The sequence below is a fragment of the Andrena cerasifolii genome, chromosome 15 (genome assembly GCF_050908995.1).
Source record: "Andrena cerasifolii isolate SP2316 chromosome 15, iyAndCera1_principal, whole genome shotgun sequence".
NCBI lineage: Eukaryota > Metazoa > Arthropoda > Insecta > Hymenoptera > Andrenidae > Andrena > Andrena cerasifolii.
This window is the reverse complement of record NC_135132.1, coordinates 8,366,003-8,386,008: the sequence shown is the minus strand read 5'-3', so window position 1 is coordinate 8,386,008 and position 20,006 is coordinate 8,366,003. Positions and strand designations below refer to the sequence as shown.

The following is a 20,006-nucleotide window of genomic DNA, read 5'->3' as shown; positions in this document are numbered from 1 at the left end:
TGCTAAAGTATCCTGTACCCTTAACTAACTTCATTTTAAAGTCGCATAGTTTACTAGTAGGAACGCGGCTTAAGTCTCTTCTGCCTCACGCATCACACCCGTGGAAAGGCGGCTTAAGACGCTTCTTCCATACACGTTTGTCTTTGAATAGCAACGTTTCCTCGAACTGTATTCCCCATTACATGTTGCACGCGTGGAAACGCGGCTTAAGGTCGTCACATTCTTGAACTACAATGCAGACTCTCGACACTTAACAATCACACTAGAATTTCGTGTTTCAAGAGTGCCTTTAAAGCCACCAAATACACCGTGTCCGTATTTTACCGTACACGCTCGTAAATACATGGCTGTAATCCAGCTCAACGTTACCGTGATAAAGAGCTGCAACTTTGTAAACGACCGTTACAAATTCACTTACGAGGGGGGGGGGGAGTTCTGGGCAGGGATCTCCCGACTTTGCTGCAAATACTTGGGTGTTGCAGTTGCACGCTTAAACACTAGTTTAATCCCTCTTACAACGTCTACCTTCGTTGGTTGGACAACTCTCGCGGAGCGCGAGAACTACCCAGCGAAATTTTTAAGGCGGATTCTCAACTGCCGAGCGTTAACCAACATTTCTGAAACTTTTGCAATCAAGAGAATCTTATCTTATCGTTAATGCGGTAACAAACGTCGGAGAAGCTTCTCCACGTGTTCTGTGTTAAAACTTTCCTGCACTGGGGTTCAGAATCATGTTAATTTTGTGATTAGCGATCACCAAAGTCCCTAGGCTAACCTCTTCTTCGCTCCGAGTATGTCTGTTGCAACAACTGATGGACTTTTAAAAGAATTTGGGCAGCAATGTTATTGGTCACTTCCAAGCACGTATATTTCAACAGAATTACAGTGGAGTTATATTTAAATGGTAGACGCAAATGGCGGCTGCACTTTCGTGCACTGGTGCAGGTCTACTGGTTCTACTAGCGGAGCTATGTTATTGTCGGTCTTTGCGAAAAATTCACTTGAAACTTCTCCACGAAGTCGTTGAGAACCTCTTGAAGGCAGGGCACCGTTTGCATGAGGCACCATCTCGCTGTCATCGGACAAATAAGAATTATAGCGATGACAGTTACCGTCAGAGGGCCGAGCACTGCGCAGACAACCTGAGAAACGTCGTTATCGTTAACTCCAGTGCACAAGTTTATGACTTTAAGGGTTTGAGCGAAGAGGCAGAGTAAACACATTTCTCCAGTCAAATTTATCAGATTCCAAGCCGTTCGGATGACGACGTCAATAAATTCGTTCGAGTAAAATAAATACGGTTCGTGTAAGAAGAATGGAGGAGAGTTAAAATTTGGCGAGAAACTCAAGCCGCGTTCTCACATGTGCAACTCACACTGTCTAACGAATGACAATATAAGAATTGTAAACTAAAGAAAAAAATCAACCTAACCTATAAATCTAACACTGCATAACACTTGAGCTGCACCTCGTGCTTAAAAAAAAACATATTTAATCCAAATCATAACTGTTCTAAACGCATTTCAAGGACGCAGCTTCGTGTTTCGAATAAATTTCCCCTAGAACCTAGAGACTCAGCTAATTCAATAACCCCACCGATGATGTAAAGCAGCCTTCCTGTGCTAAAGCGAAAAAGGTAAAATAGGCTTTCCACGCTTCACTACGAGAATATCCACGGAAATGGTTTCGTATATTTTATAACTAATTAATAAGGTCGGAAATTTTTAATTATCCGGGAACGCGTATGAAACAGAAAGGAAAGACAAGAGAAGCTCTCCTCGCTTTAATAAACGACAAGTACACGGAAAATTGGAATCGTGAATATTTTTTTTTTTAAAAAAAGGAGAACGGTGAACCATGTGAAATATGTTTGATATACGTACGTAAGATATCCAGGACACAATTAGCCAGCCCAATAATATCGTGCCCGCTGTATTCAAGTACGGCGCATAATGGGGTCGCAGTATATATTGCAAACAGGGAAATTTCCCACTCAGATCTGTCAGAATGACTTCCAGCTGCGTAACCAGATGCATGAAAAATTGATACGTCATAAAACTCGGTCGCTGAATTTTCGCTGGCGTGCTCGTGTCACTTTAATGCAGTTATATGCGGGCAATTGCGACACGAATTAAATAATTCTCTCATACCCTGTTACTTGCTACTGCATATTACGAGTATTTTGTAATTTATTTTTTTAAGGTTAGGGTATGGTAATAAAAAAATAATTATCAAATAATGATGATAATAATTATTTTCTTTTGGGGGGGGGGGGCAAACAAATATCGCTAAATTTTCACTTACGTCCATTTTTTAATATCTCTTTTTATGCAAAAATGTTCGATCGAGAATTTGTCATGCTTGATGAGGAAATATTCATATCTGCGTCGTTTCAGCTTTCGTTGCACATTTCACTGCAAAATATACGATTAACCTCGATTTCTAATTATTTATTTATTTCCGAATTTTCTGTTTGCACATTTGTTGCCCGCGTGGGAAGTCAAATATTGAACATAAACGTAATTTGATTTATCGATGAAAATTGATACGTATGGCTCCAAAAGATGAAATTTAATGATAAATTTTTTAATTAATTCTCTAACCCCACTTAATGGAAAATTATTCACTATCTTCCCGGATCGTGGAAATTTTTAAAGCTTACTCAACAGAATAATTGTACATGGCTTGTACTTTACTTCAAACACCGGCTGGCTCCTATTTTGGCTTCCAGTTAGTTTATTTATTATTTTAAAAATTTGGTTATTTCCCGTGACGTTGACTGTCGAGAGTTAATGAAAAAATAAGCGAACAACGGCGGAGCCAAATTCGCGGCACGCAGAAATCTTTTTCACGTTATTGCAAAAATATTTCCCGCCCGGGGATGTGAACGCTTTCTTTCGCACGCGCGTGCAGTTTCCAGTTTTGCTTAAATTTCGCGTAAAATTAGGAAACAAGCTGCAACGTGCACCAGCGAAGCTAGCTTTTGGAAGCATTTCAGAAATGTTCTCGCCGTTGCATGTTCTTTCCCCACGTATCACAATAAATATTTCAATTCTGAATTTTAAATTAACAAAACTAGCTATTTTAATGAAAAAAAAAATGTAACTTCTTCATTTAGTGAAGGAATTGGAGAATATTTGAGCTGGATTATATATCACCGATTTGGTGGCGATTTAAACGAGATTTTGCGCAGAAAATTAATTATCAGGCAGTGACGTATGTTTAGGGGGTGGTTCGTCCGCCAGTAAAAAACGTGGCCCGAATTTTTGCGAGAGGGAAAACATTTTAAGAGCTCAGTCACCACCCTTCAGGAAGGGGTTTAAAAAGCGTGACACTCGATTTCCTTTGAGCGGCAGGAAGGAAGTTCTTACGACCCCCCACGCCCCTCCAGCCGCCCCGCGGAATGTGCATTCAGTTTTTATTGCTGTTGGGCGTCGACGATCGTATTCGATATTCCAAATATCTTCGACACTTTTCCCCGATAAACAAGTTCATCTCCATTCGAGTGCATGCGACTAGAATGTTTATGTTTTTGGGGTGGAAATAGTGAAGGGAACTTTCAATACGTTTCGTGGGAGAACTTGTCAAAAAGAGGAGAAAAAATAAATTCACAAACTTCTCAATTGTAGCTATCAATAATAATTAGACAGAGGAAATCGTAACTTTATAAATTTTGACAGTGAAATTCGCCAAATTTTTATGTAAAGAGATTTCCACTTGAGGTTTTGGGCAAATAATATTGCATTTTTGAATTCGAGATTATGTGGCAAGGGAGCCTTGAAACTGTCTGAACAATGGGAGAACTAGGGTAGAAAAACAAATTAGTAAATTTATTTCTAAAAAATGAATAGTCATTTAAGAAAATATAGCAACAGTGTTTTTTCAGAGTGAGTATATATTTCAAAAGGAAACAAGAATTTACACAAAATCAAGTTGCAGCCACCTCTTCGGGGTCCTCGGCAGTATCCACGCCATTTGCAACTGCCTCGACACCATTTGCCGCCTCTTCGACCGTCCCGGCGCCATTTGCTGTTTCTTCGACCGTCCCGACGCCATTTGCCGCCTCTTCGACCGTCCCGACGCCATTTGCTGTTCCTTCGACCGTCGCGACGCCATTTTGTCCTGCAGCCGCGGTTGCAGCTAGCTCTCCCAATTGTTGCTCGTAAGCAGCTGACAATGATCCCGTTTCTTCCACCTGGCCTGGAATCATGCTCCTGGCGTAGGCGATTTCCGGCTGCGTATCGCCGATTGCCACCCTCGACCCGGCAAAAAGGCTAAAACCGGGGACTCCAGAACAGTCCATTCTACACATTTTTCTGAACGCATGGGACGTCAGTCTTGCACTGTGATTCACCGACCACTGTAGACAGCCAGACATTAAACATTAACTGGCCATGGGCTTCCTGGCCCTTGTCTCTAGCTTCCGGGGGTTGGCAAGACTGTTAATCAGCCTGTGCCTGCCTGTTCAATCGTGAAAAGAATTTTTTTTCCGTCTTTGGATGAAAAAAAAATGGTAAGGAGGCTGAGTCGAGGGAACATTTTGAACGAATAATCTATTTAAGTAGTTAGGCAGAGGTCGTCCTTTTAGGAGGGTGGGGGGGGGGTGGAAAAATGAAGGGAGTTTTGGAAAATATTGTTATCAAAGTCGAAGAAAGTTTAAAAAAAAAATCGATTCGCGCTCTTCAGTAAGATGGGATGGAAAGGAAGTGGGGGAAGTTTCAGAATTTTTTTTTTTAAATAAATGGGAGAAAAATATAGAGACTGAGGAAAGGAGGTTGTTTCCTTGGTAGGAGCATGTTAGCAAATAATTTTTGTTATATTAATAGAATGAGAAATTGAATTTCCACTAAGGTGATGTGGGAACTAATTTAATTACTGTCCGAGCGCTGCACGCTCCTCTTTTTTTTTCACCGCGGTAATGGGAAAAAGTTAATATCCGAAGTTCAGCGTCGGTGGAAACGAACGGATGGAACGTCAGGAATAATTCGCGTGGCGGGAATCTGAGAAGGAGCGCCAAAGTAGGTGATCTAATTTTACCAAATAACTTGGGCGACGGACCCCCACGACGACGGTGGATTACCAAATCGCGTAATAACCTAATATTTTAGGGGGCTTCCCTCAGTCATCCTGACAGTTTTCCATTCTCACTAACGCCCGTATTCTCGCCGAGTGCATAAAACGTACTCGTCGACGAATATTTAACACCCCCCCCCCCCCGGCCAGCTTAATGCACCCTCTGCATAATCTTTCACGGGATATACCTCCTTGAATCAAATTTCGAACGACTTTCCGAGGATGCAATGAATGAGCACTTAAATTATCCCAACGAAATTTAGTTCGCGAATTTACTGAGGAAATTTACCTGAAATTCTGTCATTTTCGCCCTCCAGTGTACAGGGTGTTCGAAAATTACGAGGAAAACTGTCAGATAAAAATTCACCACAGCAAAACGAATGAAAATGTCCTTCACAGTTTCTCAATCTGAAGCTCCGTTTCCGAGATACAGGCAATTAAAGTTGCGGCTGGCAAGCTGCCAAGCGCGCGCTATTTGAATCCCAGCCGGCTGCGCGCGCAGAAACTTTTAATTGCTTGTATCTTGTAAACGAAGCCTCGGATCGCAAAACGGTACTGGGCTTTTCGATTCCCTTTTGCACGACGAATTCGCATGCTTCAGCTTATCCCACAGTTTTGAATTATCCTGTACAATGAATGGACAAGCCTGAGGTTATAAAGAAACGAACTATTGCAAGATCAAAAATTGGTAAAATAAAACTTGAACTAAGAAGTGTTGAAGGAAGCTATTAGTACAATAATAATAATAATCTTCGCCGCACATGAAGTTGAAAATAATTATAGAAGAAGAGAAAGTTTAGAAGTCTCTTCGTTATCATGACACCCCTAAAGATTAGATGATTTGAGAAATTAATTTCTTTTAGGGGCTGTACATTTTATAAGGGTGACTTACGCGTTTCGTACTCACAATGACTAGTTTACCAGACTGGCGCAGCATGAACAGGGTCATGGGGTAAATGAAGCTGATGGTGACTTCCATCAGTCGCGCGACAGCGGCAACAGAGACCAGAACTCCAGTCAATGCGACGAGTATCACCAGCTGTATTAGAGCCGTTATCGCCTGAAATATTAAACGTCATTCACTGAGAGCCAGCAGGGACAGAAACGAATATTGATAGGTGGCAGGAAACGCCATTTCAAAGGTACGAATTAGCTAGTGACGTGACGACTCTTGAATATTTATCGCTTCCGCGGCGATCCATCATTTTAAACGACGGGTCGCCCGCGGGAAAGGTATTTTTGAAGAATTTCATTAATAGTCGAAGGACTTCGCCGATTAAGAGCGGTGCACGCCCGTAAAAGCGGAGTGACGAGTGGGACGAGCTAACAGATGCGCATAATGGCACACTGGGGAATTGCAACCGTAACGGTGAGACCAGGGAAGTGGTCTGTCGCTTCCGTTGCCATTCCGTGTAAAAAAGAACCGCGTGCCTTTAAAATCGAAGTGTCTCGATTCACCATAACGTAAGCCTTGAATTCTCAAAACTCAAATCTCCAAATTGCAGGAGCGAAATATTTTTAACCGGGGGTCCCAAGTTCACAAATTCAGAATCTCTTAGGTTATACAGTAAAAATTTCCTATTTCAACCAAATTTCATTTTTTGAAAATAAAAACTGCAGACTCCTGAAAGCAAAATCTGGAGTCTCCAAACTGATACCCCCAAATCTTCGATTTCAGTGCAAAAACTCGAGTCCCTATAAAAAAATAAATACCTCAGGCCCCTAAAGCAAAAAGAATTTTCAAAAACCCGTGCATCTTCTAAACTACCCCAACACCAATTAGCCACTTGAAAATTTATGAACCAGCCCAACGACCACCCCAAGAACCTTAAAATTATATATAAATAAAAAATATAATTTGCAAATAGAAAAGAATAAAATTTATAAATAAAAAAGCTACAAATACCCCCGTTTCCAAAACCGAAATCCCAGCCACCCCGTCGGCGGCCAGGATCCTAACCCCCTAACCTCAAAACGCGACCCATAGCCGACGGCTTGGAACGCCACGAAAAACGCCGCGCCAACGGTAACCTCGAAAGCTGCATCATCTCGTCCCCAGATCTGCACCCTTTTTTACCACTGTCGGTCACACACGGAAAGAAGCGCCAGATAAAGCGAAACAGATCCGAGAAGCTGGACAGGAAGTGTTCTCACGCAGAAGATCGACATCGCTGGTCCGTCGTGTCGGCGGGGGTCGCGGAGGGCCGAATAAACTGCTGCTTCCCGTCGATTTTACGGACAGGACACCGATATCCAATTCATCTCACGGGATCGGGCCACGGTGAACCGTCGAGATTCGCTGCGTCCTTCCTATTCCCCCTTCGGTCCCCCTACCTCCTCCCGCCCCTCTTCTGCTCGACGCGCATCGAAGGAAATAAGGATTCCCGATGCGGGGTCGGGGGACGAGATGGGGGGGGGGTGGGGTGAAGGAAATTTGTATTCCGACGTTTGCACGTTCCTACGGCAGCTGACACTCGACAACGTCTCGAGGGAGAACGGTTGACAAGGGGTTGCGAAGGGAAGAAGGAAGAGAGGAGACGAAGAGAAACCGGAAATCCTCCGGGGTGTTTGGCTTCTATCTTCAGTATGGTGAGACGACTTTCGTTTCTTTCTCGAGTAAGGCGAGGTTACCGTCGACTCCTCGATCCTCCCCCCACCAATTCCTCATCCAGAGATGATGCACTTCCAAGTGTTTGTACTACCGTCGTCGCCGGCGATGGAAAGCCGTGGGTGGGGGATGTTCGACAGTAGCGACGATTTGTTATTGGGGCAAAGGGAGCTCGGTGGTTCCCCGTCCCCCGAGCCTCTCCGATGGGAAAAAGGTTGGATGTTTGAACTGAGGGAATTTACTGTTCCGGCTGGATGGAAAGTCGGTCTTTTTGTTGGCTCGTTAAGAGAATTGGAAAGGGGGAACGGAGCCTTTCCCGCTGTCTGGGAGGCTCGGGGAGAAATTGGATTCGCCTCGTCCACGGCTGTGTGATATTCGCCGCGGCATCTGTGGATCCTTGGTGTCGGGCGCGCGTGCGATTGGCAGGCTTTGAGAGCCATTTTTTTCCCCTCGGAATTTACGAGGGAACATTCATAGTAGCGGGTAAGTATCAGGTAAATATTGGCTTTGGTCGAAACCTTTAGGTCCTGGGTAATCATGGAATTATATGTATGTAGATAATTATGTTGGCATTCCGCATTTGGCAACGGCCTGTGCAAATGGCACATAGATGGCGCCTCGTTAGTTTGGGTATTTGTCTCTCAGCTGCACTCACCCATTCAATAAACTTCATGATATAAAGAAATAGCCAGTACGCCGAGGCTTCGCGGATCTTGGGTTCGAGTCCAGTTGCCCCAGGTTCCGTTTTTCGCCCACAATTATTAGCTATTAGCAAATATCACGCGTTATTATTAATAATAATCATGCAATTGGTTTTATTTCAGGAATAAAATAATATTAATGTTCGATTTTCACTGTAAGGTCGTCTACCACCCAACAGTATTATTATTATTGTGGCGAGCGGAACGCGTGCAGCAAGTTCCACGAAACGTAGCGCGTCAAAACAAACCGTCGCACATCGCGACCTTTCCTCGCCATAGCGGAGTGCCTATCGAGACCGACGTGGATGAGCTAAGCGTGGCCCATACAGTTAGTGTCACGTGAGCAAGCGACAGAACCACAACGAGCTTTCAATAAACAGTTACAGTATTTATCACCAAGCATAACATTAATTTACCCGTACAATAACCCTACATTACTATTAAATGTCGTTATTGCATCAATACAATTACAAAGATGACTGCAATGGCGAATAGGGTCGATGTTCAGCATAACTGTTACTCTAAAACCTAACCTAAACAGACGTTTAAGACAATAGATAAAAGATTTAGAAAGGCAGAAAAGATTATTAAGTAAAAGCTACTATGGAAACCGTGAGGGAATAAAAAGACGAGCACTGTGTTTAATGGAAGTAAACGACGACAGGGAATGTATACGTATATTAGAAGAAATGGATCATTACGCCGCGTTTTCAATAACGGTACAGTGGTGCCTCGTTAACCAGCGGCCATGGCCGTGATGGAAACACCGGTTCCCGTAAGATCACCGAAGTCAAACATCACGGGGCGCGTACTGGGGAAAGATGGGTGACCATCACCTGTCTCCCGGTGCGTCGCTGCTGCTGGGACCCGAAGGAGAGAGGAGGGAAAAAGGAAAAATGACTATCGTTCGTTGGGCAATATAAGCGAAATGCTTGAAACGCCGCCCATCCTGTGTGTTAGAAACACACAGGAAAACAGAAAATACAAATACAAAAATACATGGTGTCTCGTTATCTGACCGCGGTTCAGGGCGATATTTGGTCAACTATCGGGGCAGGTTATTTCAGATGGGAATTCTTATCAGCTCACCCTGTATACCACCGACAACAAAATCCACCCCGCGTGGAACCTCTGCCTTTCGCAAGCTGCCTTGAAAACGCCAGAATACCATCTGCCGCTGTCAATTCCCGGCTATTTCCAGCGACAAACCCCGAAAACGCTTTCCACAGCGTTGAAAACCGATCGATCCGCGATCCTAGCTCGCGACCCACCCCCTTGTCTACTTTAATCGCCGAAAGCGGATGTAACATGGATATTTCCACGGAGTTTTGATTCCGTGGATCAGCCGTCACGGGGCGCGAAGCTCGTCCGTTTCAATTGAATCCTGGGATAAATCGCGAGTGGTGATACGCGATCGATCACGCGGCGGCCATCGATCGCGCGACCCCCGACGGGCCTCCCCCTGGAGAGGTCGCCCGGTACACGGTAATCGCATTTTCCCGCTCGCAGTGTGGAATATTTCCGTAGTCACGCGGCCTGCGTGCGGTGTGCGGCGAATCTGAGGTCCTTTGTTCCCCTCGGGGACGAAGAATTTCCGCGAAAATCCTGCACCCCCGCAGGGGGCTCCGTAATCCGTTTCTCCGTGAGAGCTCAATTCGCGATTTCAGCGCCGCGACTCGCTCCGATTCAGTTACCCGGCATTCACACGCGCATGGGATTTAATCTTCGCTGATGGTTTTCCGCATGGCTTGCCGGCGGTATTAATAGGATGTGGTTTGCACTAATGGGTCGGTCGGATGAGTGGGATTTCATTCACTCGACTTAGTGGGGCAAAAAAGAGCATCTTCATCGCACGCGCGTGTCAAAAATTGCAACGTCCAAAAAGTGTGACGACATTGCGGATGGTTGCGAAACGCGAGGTCCAGCGATGGAATGCCAGGGTGCGGAGCTAGTTGAGTTTGATAACGCAGGATGCTTTGTGTTCAAGTCTAGGGGGGAAATGTCACGTAGGTGTGGTGCTTTGTGACTGTATTCGACTAGTTGAAACAAAGTAACCTTTAGATGGCGGATAGCTTGACTGCACATTGGCCGCAGGGCCCATTCTGAACTGTAACTTCATTGCTACTCATCTTGGAATAGGCTCTTATATTATACTCAGCTCTTGGGATGATTTCAAATCCATTCTTCTTCGAGAAGCAATGCTAATAATTAATAAGTAACATGTGTAGTTTAATATCCAAGCTGCGTTTGTGAAGCGAGGGTTAAATCGATTGAGGTTATGTTTGTAAACAAAGCTCGCCTACCCATTGCATTACACGTTTCCCTGACTTCTCACAAGATTCCGCTTGCTTGCAATTCACTTCACCGCGTGTTCGCAATCCCCACACGAATCAGCGAACAAAGCTACTAAGGGCGGTGTTCTCAGTCGCTACTTATTCTTAACCCTTAACTGGTATACTGTTTTCGGCAAACCTGACTGGTATACCGGGGTGGTGGCAGACCGCAAATAAAAAAGGGCTCAGACATTTGTAAAGTCGACACTAGAGCAACCACTATGAATATTTTCTTCTTGGGTAATGTAGAAAATAATAGAAGCGTAGAAGGTTAAACTATTATTGTAAAATTAATTAGAAATTCAGTACCAACTTAGACAACCGAAAATTGTACATCGAACTTTGGGTGCTGGGGTCACGAGCGACCCCAGGGTACCAGTTAAGGGTTAAGCAAATGCTTAAGCATGCGGCAACCTCTACTAACCTAGCAGCTAGTAGAGGATGCCGAATGCTTAAGCGTTTGCGTAAGAATAAGTAGCGACCGAGAATACCGCCCTAAGACTTCCGCCGGCAGGTGGCATAATCGATCGATTCACGGCCAGATTACCGATATTCGAGTAGCCCATGTAACCACAGGTTTCTATCAAGCCGAGGTGGTCGCCGGAAATTGCAAGGACACTGGGGCGACGGCCATCGGGAAGCGGTCTGGTGTTTCATTCCACGAGCCTCTGATCCGTGTTTAATTCGTCTAATAGACGTTTTATCGGGAAGGTGGGTTGGTCAATGAAATGCCAACGCAAACTCCCCATATATTAGCCCATTTTATTTGCGCGCTTTGTTAACTTCCATTGGCGCTTGAGCTTTGGCTGCTGCTGCTACTTTCTCTGCTATTCCTCGTCGTTGATGATCTCCTTAGATTTTTTAGATTTTGTTGCTCCTCGATTGTTTTTGTAACACCTGCTGCAATACTGCCCATTGGCGGACTATTGTTTTTTTAATAGTGAACCGTCTAACAATCGTCTAGTCAATCGTTTGGTGCTAGCACAATCTTTTATCTGTTCTCAACTTTCACTTCGAATGATTTTAGTATCTTCACTTTTGCTTCCCAAAAATTAAAATTATTTTCAAGTATATTTATAAATATATAACTGACACATATATCTATTAATCTTTTAATTAATATCAAACCTCTTTTTACAAAACAGTCCCCCAACCAAGTAGAATTTTACTACCAGACTTATTTTCTCAAAAACCTCAGGGGTCTCGAAACTTCGTGGCCATTTTTTTGCGGTAATACTGCCCGAGTTCAAAGTTGAAAATTATCATTTTAATCAATTCCAATGGCGTATTAAAAACTGCTGCACGTTCTCAGACCAGTAATCCCTCTTGGGACTCAGCATTGTCCTTTCATCTGACAGGAAGAAGGGTTGGCTTGCAATCACTGGCCGTTATCTCGAAACACCGAAGTTCCTGGAAGTTTCCATTCAGCCCGCCGACTTCCCCCGACCGACAGCAAGAGAATTCTCGGACGAGTCCATTCCCGCGAATAAATAATACTCTCAATTTGTTGCGCCGTTGCTCGACCCCGCGGACGGAGGGCTTCCATTATTCGCAAGCGGAAGATGGCTCGTTTTCCGCGGGATGCGACCACCCCCTGCCCTGCAGAAGGGACGCGACTCATTCATCAGGTCCATGAATAATAATCAAGGGCAGAATAACTACGATTCCGCGGGGGACCTTATGAATTCCCCCGGATCTCCTTCCGTTCGCGTTGTAATTACACGCCGAAGGAACAATGTAGATGTAAATGAAGATGTAAATCGCCTCGATTTTTCTTCCCTCGATTCGGAAAATGCTGAACTGGCGGCGGGACGCGGGGAAGCGCACGGCGGCGAGAACGGCCGCCCGCTGGCGGCGGAATTGGGAAGCTGACTGGACGATGTACTTCGAGAGGCGATGTTGTTCTTCCATCTAGAGTCCCTAAATTGTTAGAGATCGTTTACAGTGTTGCTTTTCAATTTATTTTACGATACATGTGTTATTTAATTTGCAGTGCAGCAGTTGGGAATTAAATTAAAGCTTTGCGCTCCCAAGTATGCTCCTCATTCGCACCAAAATTTCAATGAAAATTACTGTCGTGGTATTAAATATTTTAATGAATTGTCAATTTTTAAATCACTGTGTCACGCAGTGGAGCAGGTAGAAATATTTTAATATCTAGTAAAAGTAAAGCGAAATTCCCAATTTTCGATTATTCCACGAATTTTTTGTGAAAGAGGAAATTAAAAAATTCTCTTTCCTCCATTTTGCAATCTACTTCTATTAACAATACCACTTTATTGCACTGCAGAAAATGTGCACAAAAAGGGGGACAGGAAATCAGAGCAGAAATAAATAAAAAAGGAAAATTTCCAAACTTCACGTGACACACTTACGGGTCATGACTATACAGGGCGTTTCACTATAGGTGGTCAATACTCTAGGAGATGATTCAACAGGCCCAAATAAGACAAAACTAAAAAATACCATAACTGCACCTGAAATTCAAAGTCAATTTTCTCGAAAGCGAAGCTCGACATTAAAAAATTGTATTCTATATTTTCGTCTCCTTTTTTCCTGTAGACTCCACCCCCTCTGACCACCCACTTTGAAACACCCTGTATAATAAGCATTTCAGCCACGTTCACATATTCTTCATTCTCCTCGAGTCTACCAAACGAATGCAGCCACCCAGAATACCAATCGCGATTCTCAAAAGCGCCTCCCTTAGGATTGCATCTAAAATTCTCTGTGCTGCAATTTCGAAATGGCGCACGCTTTTACACCCCCGGCGTTAAAACTCATCCGACGTGTCGATTTTTTTGTCGCGACAAAGGCAATCGAAGGAGCCTCCATCAAATTCCAATTGCATCCCCCTCGTGGCGTCCAATGACGGCATCGAAACAGAAGAGCAGATCGACCGGACCCGGCCCGTTAATCGGACACGTTCGCGTCGCTGGGCAGAACGCGCGCTCACGCCGGGTCGTAACCTCCTCCGGATCTCGATGAACGTTTAAATTATTCGGTTGACTGTCTGGACACCGCGGGCCCAAGCGCCGTGGGCGAGATTACACGATGGGCGTGCAAAATTCAAAGAGGTGAGCGATCAACGACTTCGTTCAGCTCGCTCCGACCATCCGCGATGGAATCGTTGCCTGAAAACGATCGCGGTACTGCCTCGAACCTACTTTCATCCCTCAAACTGCTATCGAGAAGCTGTCCGAGATACCTTTATCCAGCTTCGATAAAATGGCGGTGGAGGCAGAAGATGGGAGCGCTGGAGACGGGCCCGGCTTAGAGGGTGGTTGAAAATGGCCATTTTGAGTGCCACTTGGAAATGGAAAATTCTTGCGGGATGTTTAGAAGTACGTCTTAAGAGAATAGGGAAGCGTGGTTGTTTGAGTTGCGACGGGAAAGTTGTGGCAAACGAGTGCAAGTGTGGAAGTCTTCCTTATTTTCTTTTCAGATAATATTACCTTTTGGAAAATAAAATTGTTGCAATTTCAGCACTTATTTTGTCTAACTAGAGCTTCCAAGCCTGATTGATTTTAGTCTAGTAATATGTTCATGGATTATTTAAATAAGAATATTTTTTAACTTCCTACTTTATTGCACTGCTTAATTAAATAATGGATTCGAATCCACTTATTCTGTTGCTGGACGCCCTGCATATTTTCCTGTAATTATCGTGCGGAGAAAATACTATTTTAATGTGAGTTTAATTATTTATCATGACGCTTGCATATTTGCTCTGTTTTTTTGTTTAAATTTTAAATCACATTTCGGAGAAACAATTGCACTCTCTTGATTCTGTAAGACACACTTTTATTATCCTTTAAAAAAATTTCTTTTTAAGGTGGCACCCCAGGCGACCATTTTCCACCCTCCTTTATTCATCATCCTCCTATCAGGCTCGAGGGTGGTTAACAACAGGGGCAGATTTGGCGACCCTAGGCTAATAAGCGTCTGCCGCCCTTTCAGTGAAATATTATAAAAAATTTTAATTCGAAAGAGTTGAGACAGTTTTAAAATTAATTTATTATGGCAACTCACGGGTGAGTTATTGCTAATTTGCTAGATTAAGAAAAAGGGAATTGTTTTTAAAGTTGTCTCAAGCCTCTGTGTTTAAACCTCTATCAATTTTTTTTCGCCCCAAATTTGCGAAGTTCGACTACCCGAGCATCCCGATTTTTTTTTAAACTCTGCAGGTTTGTAGAGGACCTCAAAAAAAGAATTAGGCAATTTTTCGGTTCGTCAGGGTGGAGACACCCCTTAAAGGTTAATGTGTGATTTCCTACTTTCCTATATATCTTGAAAACTATAGTAGCTACAGAAAAAGCATTACGACGAAAATTTAACGGCTTTTTATGCCCTATAAAACTGCGCAATCAAATTGTTAGAAATTTGTAATTTAAATAAAAAAATATTCCCGGGTACAAATTTAAAAAAATTCGATTACACAGTTTTATAGGGCATAAAAAATCGTTAAGTTTTCATTAAAACATTTTTTTTATATCTATTATACTTTTCAGGATATACTGGAAAGTAGGGAATCACACGTTAACCTTTAAGGGGTGTTTTCACCCCGAAGAACCGAAAATGGGGAGAAACAAAAAATTGCCCGATACTTCTATCGAGGTCCCCTACAAACCAGCAGAGTTTCAATAAAATCAGAATGCTCGGCAAACTGAACTACCCTTGTTAGCCCGTACGCAAATCCGCCCCTGGTTAACAAACGAATCTTAAACAGTTATCCTGTACGGTAGAAATTGCGAACGTAGAAGGTTTGCGGATTTCGCGCTCGCGATCTCTCCACCGTGATACCTACCCTTTTTACCCCACCACCAGGGGGTGCGTCATTTCGTTAAACCGACTCGACAGCGCCGTGTCACAAGACCGCATTCGCGAGAATCCTCTGCTCTCTGCTATCTCCGCGGTTTGGAAAGCTGCTCTGTCACTTGTAACCTTGTTGATACCCCCTGCAAAAGGAGCGAAAGTAATCCCCGGGGGTGGAAACTGTTCCGCGATATCAGCGGCCGAGCTCGCGGCCGGCTATCGATCGTAATGACAGCCACTATTCGAAACTCTTTAACAATCCCCAGCGAAGGAATGGTGACGTCCATTTCATCGTACGTACCGTGATAAATCGTCTGCCACTCGGTCTGCAACCTGATAGCGGTGTTTCTTTGCTACGTAGGCGGTTTCGAGCCTCGTCGATTCCGCCAAACGAGCAGCCCCGTGGTTGTCAACCTGGGGGATTGTGACGTTTGCAATCGACGAGGGATGGGAGAAAAGAAAGAGGGAATAGTGGAGTTGATATATGGTGTGGGAGTTAGAATGATTGTACCGGGGGAGCTTCAAGTTTCAGTTTGTAGGTTCCATGAGTTTCTTTGGGATGGAAATTTTTATTCGAATAAATTTTTTGGACAGTAAATTTAATAAAACGAATATCTTCTGGAATAACGAATAAATTTATTCTCCAAAAAATTTATTCGACATTTTTATTCCAAAATTATTCTACGTATTCGACAATTTTTGGAACACCTGATTTTTTGGGGGGGGGGGAGTTGGTACGTTGAATTTGAAATTGGGTGAGTTTGATGGAGTATGTAGGAAATTGGGGGAGATTTAATGTAGATTTTGTTGGGAAATTGGGATTTTGTTAGCCGAGTTTGTTTAGTATTTCAAAGCTCAAAATTTGAAATCGTAGGATTCAAGTGGTTGCATTTCAAGGAATTGATTTTGAGGGAATTTGAAGGAGATTTATTGTAGATTTTGTTCCGTTTCGTACGATTTCTTCAGGGGATCAGTATTTACGATTGAAAATTCCAAGTGTCCTGAGTCTTGACTATTTGATGATTGAATTTTAGGAGGTTAGGAATTGTTTTGAGTGTTTGGAAGAAACTTAAATCGAGATAGTTTGAAATATTTTTATTTATTGCATCTTTCTCGAAGGCGTGCAATAACATACAGGAGCATACATCGAAATCGAAATTTATTGAGGCATCCAACGTTGCCCTTCGCGTTATTTCCATCCAGTCCTGCAGAACCGATGCATCCCACCTGTGAAGCACAAAAGTCAGAGTTACTCCCCAGTCACCACTCGCTTCTTCCTTTAAATCACAGAATTTTCTCGCCACTTCATCCCAAATAGACAAAGCAAGCCTACTCAATTTAAAAAGGAGAAACTAAAACACCACCTACTCCACAAAAAAACAGACTGCTCCGAGCAAAAAACCAGCAAACATCAAACCTAACCTCCAAATCACAAATATCATGAAAATAACAACGCCTCCGCCCCCCACATGGAAATTACAATTCATTATAGTAAAAAATAATAAAAAAAAACGACAAAAGAAAGAATAAGAAAAACCGAGATTCTGGTGCAGCAGAGGAGGCATATAAACACCAGGAACAAAATCTGAATATATAAAGCAGAAAGTGTGCGTTTGTCTGTCGCCTAGGGACTTTCAAACGGTAAACTCTGGGGTCACGAAATGAGTCCCAGCTCATTATGCCCGGTTAACACCCAGATGACTGTAATTATTTATGTAACAACGAATGTAAAAACAATTTTTTTTTATAAAATCAGAATCTAAATTCCGGGCGAAGCCGAGTAGTAAAGCTAGTTCCCTATATTCCCAAGACTGAAAGCAAGAAATTCCCTAGGAGATCCAGAGCATCAAAACTAATTGACCCACCTTCTAGTAGAAGTGCTGGTGTTTCCCCATCATGTGCACGCGTCCGTCGCCCACGGGGCGCGCCCTCGCGAAGTGCATGGGGTCCGTCCTCATATCAGCAGCCCTGGCGGCAGCGTAGCCCTGGGTCCTGCAGGTGCACTGGCCAACTTGGTTGGAATGATGTGGGCAGCCGGGGATCTGGACCAGCGTGGCGAGTCTCTGCGGCTCGGAGACCATTATCACAGGCTTAGGCGGTACGACGACGATCTCTTCGTTGTAAGGGCGCGGCATGTGCATGACGTTCATGGTGTCGGCTTGGGGTTGTTGCTCCACGTTCACCATGGTCTGCATACGCTCGGCACAGGGTGGCCGGGTGGTCGTTGTTGGCGCTGGAGCTGAGGTGGGCTCTGGGACGAACTCTGTCTCCTTCTGTACGATCTTCATCTTGGGCTCGGAGCAGGGTTGCTGAGGGGACTGGATGATCTGCAGAGTCTGGACCGGTGGCGCCATCTGCTGCGGGACGTAGATGGACTGCTGGGCCAGCTGGGGGGCCTGCATCACGCTGAGGGTCTGCACGGGTTGCAAGGCTGGCTGGAGGTTGTAGGTCTGGACCTGGGAGGCCAGCTGGGCCTGAGGAACCAGGTTCAGAGTCTGCACCGAGCTGGCACCGTTCTGGACCTGGCCATCCTGACCGTCCGGGCGGATCTCCACGCAGAAGGTGGACTTCTTAGGCCTGTCCTTGGAGTCGCCGGCCTCTTCCAGCTTCAGGTCGCTCGTCTCCAAGGTGGGCTCGTCGGACACCGACTTCTTCTCGATCTTACCCGCCGGGATGGCCTGCGCCGCCGCCAGGCACAGCAACACGAGGGCGAAACAGGCGTTTGAATGCATTGCTCGATGTCGGTGATTGAATTCGAACTGAGGATCCACCTGGCCGGGCTGGTTTTTAAAGGGAAAGGCCGCTCCGGGGTCTTCCTGGTGAGGCCGCTAGCGAAACCCCCCCGCGCACGCATATCGAAACGCAACGGAAAAAGCTGACATGGGAATTTCGAAATCTAGCGTGGTCAGCGGTGCGCAAGGTGAGTCGCGCGTGCCATCGTGCGTCGGGCGACCGGCGGTGTCAGAATTCGCGGGGCAAGGGTTTCGGTGTCAGTGTGGCAGGAATTTCTGTAAGAGTTTCGGAAGAATGCTAAAGGTTTCGTTGAAGCTCATGGATTGATTTAGATGAAGAGTTTTGTTTGCGAGGGCAACTTTGGTGAAAAAGTTGATGAAAATGAGAATCGTTGTCCTCTGTGATTATTCAAAATTGAGATTTGGCTTGGATTACTAGGTGAATTTTTTCCAATCTTTTTCTAATTTTTTTTTTTTACTTTTTGTGGGTCACTGTGCTTGCATTTCAGCAAAATTTATTTTTTCCACTCCTATACAATTTGATAGAACATTATTAATATTATTTTTATTATTATTATTATTATTATTATTATTATTATTATTATTAATATTATTATTATTATTATTATTATTATTATTATTATTATTATTATTATTATTATTATTATTATTATTATTCGTCTTCAAAATGCGAAGCTGCAGTACAATACTGTCGGAAGCCTAATTATAACTAAATAACTAAACCTAAAACTAAAACTAGGAAAGAAAAGAAAAGAGAAAAATGCTGGAAATATTCAAAATTGGGCTCAGATGAAATATTTTGTTTCAAATAGTCTTTCCAATCGTCTTCTGAATTTCTGTTTTACTTGTTACAAGACACTGTGCTTGCACTTTATTTTCAATCCAAACATGCGTTTATTGTTACAGTTTTTTTTATTTACTTCCACTAATTTTCAGTAAAAAAATGAATACTGCAAAAGTATTTATAAAGAAGTGGGTCGCTAAAGCTATACCTACTGGTCACGTTTATGTTGCCCCAGAATTTTTACTCGCGTCGTTTTATTATTTACAGAAAAGCCCGTAACTTTTCTATGCAACATTTTCTTCCATCTGCATAAGTTTTCAAGAAACGTGAAAGGTTTTCCGGCCCGAATTTTACACCTCTCATCCTCCGCGCATAAATATCGATAGCTATAAAAATATAGGTGTCGAATATTTCTGAATATTCTACTCGCGCGCAAATACGGAAACCGGGTAGTAATGAAAAAAAAACAGCAGTCATAGTTTAAACAACGTTGAATCAGGAAGTGTATTAAATTCATTCGTAACATTTTTCTTCGCCAGCCACTAAAATCGCTTTCAACATCGTCAGCGTTATTATTGCGTCCTCTTTCTCGATGTAAACATTATTTTCAAACACTGGCACGCTGCACAAAATAACACGATGTAATACTGTCGACACTTTGCCATGTCGCAACGACACGCGTGCTGAATCACACGCGCTAATTTCTGTGCATTTCAAACTCTCCGTTATTCTATTTCTTATTAATCACCTCGTTATCATTTTCAAACCCAATTCACGAATTTGTTAGCCACGCCCAATTTCCTCCCGGCTCAAACCAAACTGCCCCAAAAAGGATTATCTCGAACTGAATTAATTCCCTTGCACGTGTAATCTCCACCCCCCATCCCCATTTCAGGGTGAACTTCAAACTAAAACTTTCCCGCCATTTTCTTTCACCTC

The 20,006-nt window shown here is 43.7% G+C and overlaps 2 protein-coding genes across 3 annotated transcripts; both read right to left on the bottom strand.

The window, feature by feature from the left end:
• Nucleotides 1-3,860: 3,860 nt before the first annotated feature.
• Nucleotides 3,861-8,225, bottom strand: LOC143376926 (uncharacterized). 2 transcript variants are annotated; one of them, XM_076827721.1, is made up of 3 exons: nucleotides 7,228-8,225; nucleotides 5,981-6,133; nucleotides 3,861-4,360 (listed from the first exon to the last, which is right to left on the bottom strand). In XM_076827721.1, exons 1-3 carry the CDS (start codon nucleotides 7,240-7,242, stop codon nucleotides 3,929-3,931), a joined length of 600 nt encoding a protein of 199 aa, XP_076683836.1. In that variant the 5' UTR covers nucleotides 7,243-8,225; the 3' UTR covers nucleotides 3,861-3,928. The 2 variants fall into 2 exon arrangements, with proteins under 2 accessions (XP_076683836.1, XP_076683837.1); XM_076827722.1 differs by having other exon boundaries at nucleotides 3,862-4,360; nucleotides 7,042-8,221.
• Nucleotides 8,226-16,610: 8,385 nt separating this feature from the next.
• Nucleotides 16,611-18,316, bottom strand: LOC143377120 (uncharacterized). Its single transcript, XM_076828086.1, has 2 exons — nucleotides 17,396-18,316; nucleotides 16,611-16,757 (listed from the first exon to the last, which is right to left on the bottom strand). Exon 1 carries the CDS (start codon nucleotides 18,260-18,262, stop codon nucleotides 17,399-17,401), a length of 864 nt encoding a protein of 287 aa, XP_076684201.1. The 5' UTR covers nucleotides 18,263-18,316; the 3' UTR covers nucleotides 16,611-16,757; nucleotides 17,396-17,398.
• Nucleotides 18,317-20,006: the final 1,690 nt, after the last annotated feature.